The sequence below is a fragment of the Leucoraja erinacea genome, unplaced genomic scaffold (genome assembly GCF_028641065.1).
Source record: "Leucoraja erinacea ecotype New England unplaced genomic scaffold, Leri_hhj_1 Leri_64S, whole genome shotgun sequence".
Lineage (NCBI taxonomy): Eukaryota > Metazoa > Chordata > Chondrichthyes > Rajiformes > Rajidae > Leucoraja > Leucoraja erinaceus.
The window spans coordinates 612,712-622,126 of record NW_026576564.1 but is presented as its reverse complement, the minus strand read 5'-3'; the positions used below and the strand labels follow the sequence as shown (position 1 = coordinate 622,126).

General features: G+C 45.2%; 1 protein-coding gene across 1 annotated transcript in view; it reads left to right on the top strand.

Moving 5' to 3' along the window:
• Positions 1-1,544: 1,544 nt before the first annotated feature.
• The window catches only part of LOC129694397 (WD repeat-containing protein 70), a gene marked incomplete at its 5' end in the record, with an annotated part of 51,307 nt that continues 43,436 nt past the window's right edge, over positions 1,545-9,415 (top strand). The window contains 2 exons of the mRNA XM_055631100.1: positions 1,545-1,604; positions 8,404-8,537. Of these exons, the coding sequence (XP_055487075.1) occupies positions 1,545-1,604; positions 8,404-8,537 (194 nt within the window). The remainder of the gene's footprint in view (positions 1,605-8,403; positions 8,538-9,415) is intronic.

Genomic DNA, 9,415 nt, shown 5'->3' with positions numbered 1-9,415 from the left:
AAACATCATCATATCTGCTCCACCACCAGCCCTGGTGCTCCAGGCCCCCACCACCCTTAGTATAAAAAAAGCTTCAAAATCCTTTAAAACCTCTCCGCTCCACTCACCTTGCAATCTGTTCCCGTCTTATATCTGATATTTCACAACCCCCGAAAAATAAAGGTTCCAACTCTCCACCCAATCTATGCCGCTCATAATCTCTAAACATTCTCCCCTCAGCCTCTGATGATCCAGAGAAAATAATCCGCAAATGTGTAAACTCCATATAAATAGCACCCGAGGTCAGAATTGAACCTTGGTCACTGATGCTGCGTGTTAAGGGATGGAATACAGTCTCTTTGCCACAATTGAGTGCAGAGCAGCAGTGCAGGATGATATGGCCTCAACTACCCGAAACACTTATCCTTGTTCCACTCGCTGAAAAGTACCAAAAACCTTGTGGGTACTCGGACTGTGTGGAGATGTAACGCCCGTCCCTATACCTCCTCTCTCCCTCCCTCCATCCAGGAACCTCAGCAGTCCCCCCCCCCCCCCCAGGTGAGACAGAGGTTCATATTTATCTCTTGTAACCACTTCTCCTGCACATCGGCGAGACCAAACATAGGCCAGCGGAATACTTGTCCTCTATCCACCCGGGCTCCCAGCTGCTAGCCATTTTAATTCCCGTACTCATTCCCATACTGACCTTTCTGTCCTGGGCCTCCCCCATTGCCTGAGTGAACCCACACAGAGTGGAGGAACTGCACCTCGTAATGCACTTGGATACCCACACAAACCAACAGTAAATCTCCAATTTTAGGTTGCCTCTCACAACAAGCCCATCCCTTCCTTCCCTGTATCTCACCCAAACTTGCATCCCCCCCCCCCCCCCCCCCCCCCCCCCCCCCCCCCCCCACCCCCCCCCCCCCCCCCCCACCCCCACACATTCCATCCTCTAGCTTCACAATTTGCAACTCTTCAATCCTGTGTTGTTTCACACCTTCTGTCTTTACTCCTCTGGCCGCCTGTCCAAGTTTGGCCTATCAACCCCTCCCCCTTTAGCTTTCTTTCTCCCCCCCCCCACCTCCAATATCAGTTTTGAAGAAGGGTCACGACCCAAAACACCACCAGTCCCTTTTCTCCAAGGACGCTGCCTGACCCGCTGAGTTACTCCAGCACTTTTTTTTGTAAACTAGCATCTGCAGTTCCTGTTTTTCCATTATGGTTACTTGGATCTCTGACAGTATCTCCCAATCCCTCATGCTACCAGTTGGGTGGACAAGAGCACCAGGTGAATGAGAAGACCACTTATTTTGGCTAACCCAAGTCATTCGTCCCCTAATCTGCGAGCACGTGCCTGTGCCTTCATTGAGACTGTGCCTAAATCCTTAATGGAGCACCATTACTGAAGGGACTGCAGCAATGGAAGAAGGTGGATCACAACTTGGGGCAGCCTGTAACTTCTGGCCTTGCCGACACTGCTCAGACATTGTAAAGAGTAATAAATAAAAAGGAGAGTTTATTTTAGAGCTCGGAGAATAATTGATTTTTCACTTGTCTTGCAGAACCCAGTGAAGCGGATCCCAGACTCTCATGAAATCACATTGATCCATAGCAAGAAGACGGTGAGAGAGGGGTTGGGCCCGCTGGGGAGCATGGGGGTAGCAGATGAGTTGCCACCATCAGGGACAATGTGTGCAGACGATCAGGCAACACAAACATGTGACTTCAGTAAGATAACGCTGAACCTAAATCTCAGATCCACTCTTCCCAATCTAGTATCCTCCCTCCGCACATAACTCCCTGATAGAGGGGCCACAGGAAAATGGCATTTGGTGTGTTGGCCTTCACTGGTCCGGGCACTGGGTTCAGTTTAGAGATACAGCAAGGAAACTGGCCCTTCAGCCCACCGAGTCTGCCCCGACCAGCCATCCCCACACATTAACATTATCCTACACAAACTAGGAGCGAGTCACACATACATCAAGCCAATTAACCTACAAACCTGTACATCTTTGGAGTGTGGGAGGAAACTGAAGATCTCTGAGAAAACTCACGGGGTCACGGGGAGAACGTCCAAACTCTGTACAGACAGCACCTATAGCCAGGATTCAACCCGGGTCTCCGGAGCTGGAAGCGCTGTAAGGCAGCAACTCTACCGCTGCGCCACCGTGCCCGTAAGACCATTTAGGATGATATCTACAGCTTTACGATGTTGGTCAGACTGCACTGAGTATTGTGTGCAGTTCTGGTTGCCTAGATAGAGGAAGGATGTGATTTAGCTAGAGAGTAGCAATGTTACAAAATTTTGAGATTAAAAAAATCAAGTCTGCAATTTATCCCATCAGATAAAGCATAACAATAAGTTTAATTTGACACCTAATTCACTTTCATATCTCAAGTAATAAAAAAGTTATGGCCATTTTCATACTCGGAAATTAGCATCTTGTTCCCTATTGATTTTCTATGGACATAACAAAAAAGCTGTGATCATGGACAGTCAAAATTTTCAGTTATCATAGATTGAACCATTCTGAAACAAATATAAAATAATCTTACTTGGATGACCTGAAATTAAAGCATATAATTAGTTAGTTACCCAATTGTAGCTAATTTCAAACTTCAATTACTAGATCTAAACATCTATCCATTTCTTAATAAATGATTAACATTTTTAAATAGCCTAAGTGTCCAAATAATATTCACAAATAATTCACAATAAAACATGATTTTTAAATCTCATTTACATCAATTTATAGGCCAAATGGAAGGAATTTAGTGTCCAATTGCTGTAAATTAAAGTCCATTTTAAATCGGCTTTCTAGTGGGATCCTGTGAACGCGCTGGTTTAGAACGTTCACATTGCGCTGGATTTGTGCCCTCAAATGCCCAGAAAAATACTGCGGGATTTAAAGAGCCCAAAATGAACTACTCGCTATAGAAAACTTTATATACAGGGTTCTTAAGAAGCCCCTTTTAATGTAAAAATAAGGTACATACCTTTAATTGTTTGCTTTATAAAACCCTGGGGCTGCGAGAGGTCGCGGGTTTAGAGAGTGATTTTTAAACTACTATAACTATTATACAAGGCCATAAAAACTAATAATACCTTTTGCGACGGGGTCTTTCAGAGATTTTCCGTTAATGATTTACTAGGCTGAACATTTTCGATTGCAACAGCCTAGTAAAAATCGCGTTTTAAACCCGCCCCCTCTAAACAGCGCCAGAATCGCGGACACGGGGTGGGGCAGATTCTCAATGATGATTCAGGTAGGTTTTGTAACATACCTATAGAGAGTGTGCAGAAAAGATTCACTAGGTTGTTGATGGTGTGGTGTGGGGGGGGGGGGGGGGGGGCGTTGTGAGATTTAAGAAGAAACTCTACAGACTTTCCTTGGAGCAAAGGAGGTTGAGGGGTGACCATATTGAGGTTTACAAAATCATGGGGAATAGATAAGGTGGGTGGGCTACAGTCTTTTTCCCCAGGATAGGCAAATCTAAAACCACAGGACAGAGGTTTAAGGTGAGGGGGGAAAGATTTAACGAGAAAGAGGGTGCCTTGGGTCAGCTGGAATGAAAATAAATCTTTCTGCCTTAGCCTTTCTGAAGTAAAACAAGACACAGGGAAATCAGCAAGAAAGATGACCAAGTTTGGAAGACCTTATAAAGGTGGAGTGGTGAGACTAAATGTGGTCTAATGGCAGGAGAGCTGAAACGCTACACAAGCAGACTGTGGAGATGGCGTGTGCTCAGTGGGCTTGGGGAATCAGGGTCAGACTTCAGAAAGAATGGTGACAATTAATGATCACAAAAGAGAGAGCGGTGGAGCATTTAACAGCTCTACAGATGTGACAAATGCCTCTGGACCTTGCAGCATGTATCCCATGGTTCTGGCCAGTGCAGAGATCACCGATGATCTCCACAAGAGTTCACACAGGGAACAGGCCTCGCAGATTAGACCAAGTTATTTTATTTACTCTTTCTATACAAGAAAGGAAGGTGAGAAAGTGGCAAGAGCTGCAGAGGATGTTTGTAGAATCCTTTTTGAAAGTATGGAGGATGTTTTGTCACCTACAGTGGCTTGCAAAAGTATTTATACCCCTTGAACTTTTCCACATTTTGTCACGTTACAACCACAAACGTAAATGTGTTTTATTGGGATTTTATGTGATAGACCAACACAAAGTGGCGTATAATTGTGAAGTGGAAGGAAAATGATACATGGTTTTCAAATTTTTTACAAATAAAAAACTGAAAAGTGTGGGGTGCAAAAGTATTCAGCCCCCTTTACTCTGATGCCCCTAAATAAAATCCAGTGCAACCAATTGCCTTCAGAAGTCACCTAATTAGTAAATAGGTGCAAAATAGTAATCTAATCTCAGTATAAATACAGATGTTCTGTGAAGGCCTCAGAGGTTTGTTAGAGAACATTAGTGAAGAAATAGCATCATGAAGCCCAAAGAACACACCAGACAGGTCAGGGATAAAGTTGTGGAGAAGTTTAAAGCAGGGTTAGGTTATAAGAAAATATCCCAAGCTTTGAACATCTCACGGAGCACTGTTCAATCCATCATCCGAAAATGGAAAGAGTATGGCACAACTGCAAACTTACCAAGACATGGCCGTCCACCTAAACTGACAGGCCGGGCAAGGAGAGCATTGATCAGATAAGCAGCCAAGAGGCCCATGGTAACTCTGGAGGAGCTGCAGAGATCCACAGCTCAGGTGGGAGAATCTGTCCACAGGACAACTATTAGTCGTGCACTCCACAAATCGGGCCTTTATGGAAGAGTGGCAAGAAGAAAGCCAATGTTGAAAAAAAGCCATAAGAAGTCCCGTTTGCAGTTTGCTACAAGCCATGTGGGGGACACAGCAAACATGTGGAGGAAGGTGCTCTGGTCAGATGAGACCAAAATTGAAGTTTTTGGCCTAAATGCAAAACGCTATGTGTGGTGGAAAACTAACACTGCACATCACCCTGAACACACCATCCCCACTGTGAAACATGGTGGTGGCAGCATCATACTGTGGGATGCTTTTCTTCAGCAGGGACAGGGAAGCTGGTCAGAGTTGATGGGAAGATGGATGGAGCCAAATACAGGGCAATCTTGGAAGAAAACCTGTGAGAGTCTGCAAAAGACTTGAGACTGGGGCGGAGGTTCACCTTCCAGCAGGACAACGACCCTAAACATACAGCCAGAGCTACAATGGAATGGTTTAGATCAAAGCATGTTCATGTGTTAGAATGGCCCAGTCAAAGTCCAGACCTAAATCCAATTGAGAATCTCTGGCAAGACTTGAAAATTGCTGTTCACAGACGCTCTCCATCCAATCTGACTGAGCTTGAGCTATTTTGCAAAGAAGAATGGGCAAATATTTCAGTCTCTAGATGTGCAAAGTTGGTAGAGAAATACCCCAAAAGACTTGCAACTGTAATTGCAGCGAAAGGTGGTTCTACAAAGTATTGACTCAGGGGGGCTGAATACTTTTGCACGCCACACTTTTCAGTTTTTTAACCATATAACCATATAACAATTACAGCACGGAAACAGGCTATCTCGGCCCTACAAGTCCGTGCCAAACAACTTTTTTTCCCCTTAGTCCCACCTGCCTGCACTCATACCATAACCCTCCATTCCCTTTTCATCCATATGCCTATCCAATTTATTTTTAAATGATACCAATGAACCTGCCTCCACCACTTCCACTGGAAGCTCATTCCACTCATTTTTGTAAAAAAAAACATGCATCATTTTCCTTCCACTTCACAATTATGCACCACTTTGTGTTGGACTATTACATAAAATCCCAATAAAATACATTTACATTTATGGTTGTAACGTGACAAAATGTGGAAAAGTTCAAGGGGTATGAAAACCTTTGCCATTCTCTGCCACAGAAGGTAGTTGAGGCCAGTTCATTGGCTATATTTAAGAGGGAGTTAGATGGTTAGATGTGGCCCTTGTGGCTAAAGGGATCAGGGGGTATGGAGAGAAGGCAGGTACAGGATACTGAGTTGGATGATCAGCCATGATCATATTGAATGGCGGTGCAGGCTCGAAGGGCCGAATGGCCTACTCCTGCACCTATTTTCTATGTTTCTATGTGTCTGTAGGTCAAGTGACAATAGGGTGGTGCTGACTCTTAGGTCTAGGCATTTGGAGATGAGTTTGTGTGGGGTTATGGCATTGAAGGGGAAGCTGTAGTGTATAAATTCTGTAGTGTAAAGTTCTGGTGTCCTGGTTATTCGTATGTCCCAGGAATGAGTGTTAGGACAGGGAGACGGCATCTACCGTGGGCCTGTTGCAAACTACAGTGGATTGTTGCATGCTGGGAGGCTGGAGTGCCATCGTGTGCCATCACCAGTCTCCAGAAGCACTTGATGATGGTGGATGTCAGAGCCGCAGAATGGCAGGCATTAAGTCACGCCGCCTGTTTTTTCTTTGGCACTGGGATGATGGAGCAGGAGGGAATCTCAGATTGAAGTATGGAAAAGTTAAAGGTGTATGTGCTCCCAAAATACATCAGCTCACATTTATCCCATTTCGTAGCCCAATTCACCATCACATTGACATCACCCTGCAGCATATGACTAACAATCATTCTCTCAGCATCTCTACCAACATTTGTGTTATCCTGCTTCCCACATCCATTTGCTTGAAAGTGTGCACCACCCGACTCAGGAACAGGTTCTCCTCTGTGATCAGGCTTCTGAACAGTCCTTCCATAAGCTAGGCTACTGTCCGTGTTGCCTCTATCCCATTGCGGACATTGGACTTTGTCCATGGAACTGATGAGCTACAATGGTGAGAACCAGATTCTGCACTCTATCTTCCCCTTGGCTCTGCCTATTGCACGAGTTTGAACTAATTCTATCTATGTATGGTATATCTGTGGGACATTGAAATGAATCAATGTCTTTGCCCTGCCCTCATCAACCTTCTTGGGTACTTCTTCAAAATACTCAAATGCATAAGACACAATTTCTCGCACACAAAACCATGCTGATTATTACCCAATCGACCCGTCTTTCCAAATGTATGTCCTGCTTATCTCTGAAAGTGCTGAGTCAGGTGGCCGGCAGTGGAGAAGGCGTTTGGCATGCCTTCATTGAGAAGAGTATTGAGTACAAAAGTTGGGACATCGTGTTGCACCTGTACAAGTCGTTGGAGAGAGCACTCGGAGTACTGTGTGTAGTTCTGCTCACCCAACTACAGGAAGAATATCATTCAGTTGGAAGAGATTCACCAGGATGTTACTTGGGCTTGTGGGCTTGAGTTATAGGAAGAGGTTCGATAGGCTGGGATTTTCTTTCTTTGGAGCATAGGAGGCTGAGGAGTGACCTTATTTTGGTGTACAAGATCATGAGGGGTATGGATAAAGTGAATGCTCTCAGTCTCTCTCCAGGGTACAGGATTGTAAAAAAGAGAAAGCATAAGCTTAAGGTGAGAGGCCAAAGATTTAAGGGGGACTTCAGCGATAACTTTTTCACTCAGAGGGGAGCCTATATTTGAATGAGCTTCCAGAGTGAGCTACAGAAGCGGACACAAGGGCAACTTTTAAAAGACACAGTGAATGGTAGGGCTCTGGGGAGTGTTGTGGAGCTGAGGAATCGAGGAGTGCAGGTGCAGGGTTCCTGGAAGGTGTAGTCGCAGGTAGATCGGGTGGTCAAAAAGGCTTTTGGCACATTGGCCTTCATCAGTCTGAGCTTTGAGTAAAGATGTTGGGAGGTCATGTTTTAGTTGTATAAGACGTTGGTGAGGCCACATTTGGACGTTGTGTTCAGTTCTGGGCACTATGTTATACGAAAGATGTTGCCAAGCTGGAAAGGGTATAGAGAAGATATACAAGGGTGTTGCTAGGACTAGAAGGCTGAGCTATAGGGTGAGGTGAATGGGCTGGGACTGTTCCTTGGAGTGTAGGAGGGGTAATTTAGGTGAACTGAGGACGAGGGAACATAGGTTTAAGGTGAAGGGGAAAAGATTTAATCGGAATCTGAGGGGTAGCTTTTTCACGCAAAGAGTGGTGGTTGTATGGAACAAGTTGCCAGAGGAGGTAGTTGAGGCAGGGACTTCCCAACATTTAAGAAACTGTTAGACGGGTACATGGATAGGACAGGTTTGGAGGGATATGGACTAGTGTAACAGGAACATGTTGACAATTTGGGCCGAAGGGCCTGTTTCCACACTACTAAAAGTCTGACTCCAAGTCATTTGGACAGATATATGGATAGGAAGGATTCAGAGGGCTATGGGGCTAGCCTAGAATGCCAATGTGGTTAGCATGGTGGCTGAAGGGCCTTTTCCGGTGCCGTATACTTTCTATGACTCTTAAGTGCAGATAGATACCAATGGCTGTCTAGACTTGATGGGCGGAAGTGGGTGTTTTTGTGTTGTCTGACTGCCTGGTGTATTGTAACTTCAGGTATCTGCTCTGGGACTGGACCCATCAGGGGCCCGGCTGGTCACAGGAGGCTACGATTATGAGGTCAAGCTCTGGGACTTTGCAGGAATGGATGCGTCACTGCAAGCTTTCAGGACTCTGCAACCCTGTGAATGGTAAGTGGGAGCAGTCTCCTTTCCTTTCCCTTTATACCTGTGCACCAGGACCCCAATTACACCCCAATGCACTTTTATTTCTCTTGAAAGCCCCCCCCCCCCCACCTCCCATATCTCTTACCCAACCCCACCCCAAAAGCCCAGAGAGGCACCTTGAACTTCATCTCCCCAGCAGTGCCAAACGCTAGGCCCCCTCGTGTACCAGAAGAGCGATGATACAAACGGGTTGCAATGTAAAGTGAAGGGTGCTGACATGATATGGGAGGCATGGTGGTGAAGTGGGTTTCAGGAGGGTTTTTGATACGTCCTCCATGGCAGTTTGATTCTGGAATCACAAAGTCATATCACGGCGGCAGATGATTTCACCCATTACGTCTGCACCTGAAAGATCATGTTCAGGTACAACAGTTATTTTGCTTATTCCTCTTATTTTGCTTGGGGTTCAAATGACATGTAATAAATATTGATTGATTGATTGATATTGTATTGTATTGTATATCTTTATTGCCATTTCCTGAGTACTCGCATACCCAGAGGAAACAAAAAAACGTTGCTCATTGATTGGGGAGTTTACAACCCAGCGGTATGAATATTAATTTCACTAACTTCAAGTAACCCTCACTTTTCCCCTCCCCTTCCTAGTTCTCTGACAAGTGCTGCTGTCCTGATGAAATATTACTGATTGTATGCCTCCCTGTCACCTTCTCGTCAGCTAGCAATGAACAATTATCATTCTTATCTGCTTTGATCTGTCATTTTCACACCTTACCCTTCCATATCTCTAGACCCTCTCCCCTGACTCTCAGTCTGAAGAAGGGTCTCGACTGAAACATCACCCATTCCTCCTCTCCAGAGATGCTGCCTGTCCCGTTGAGTTA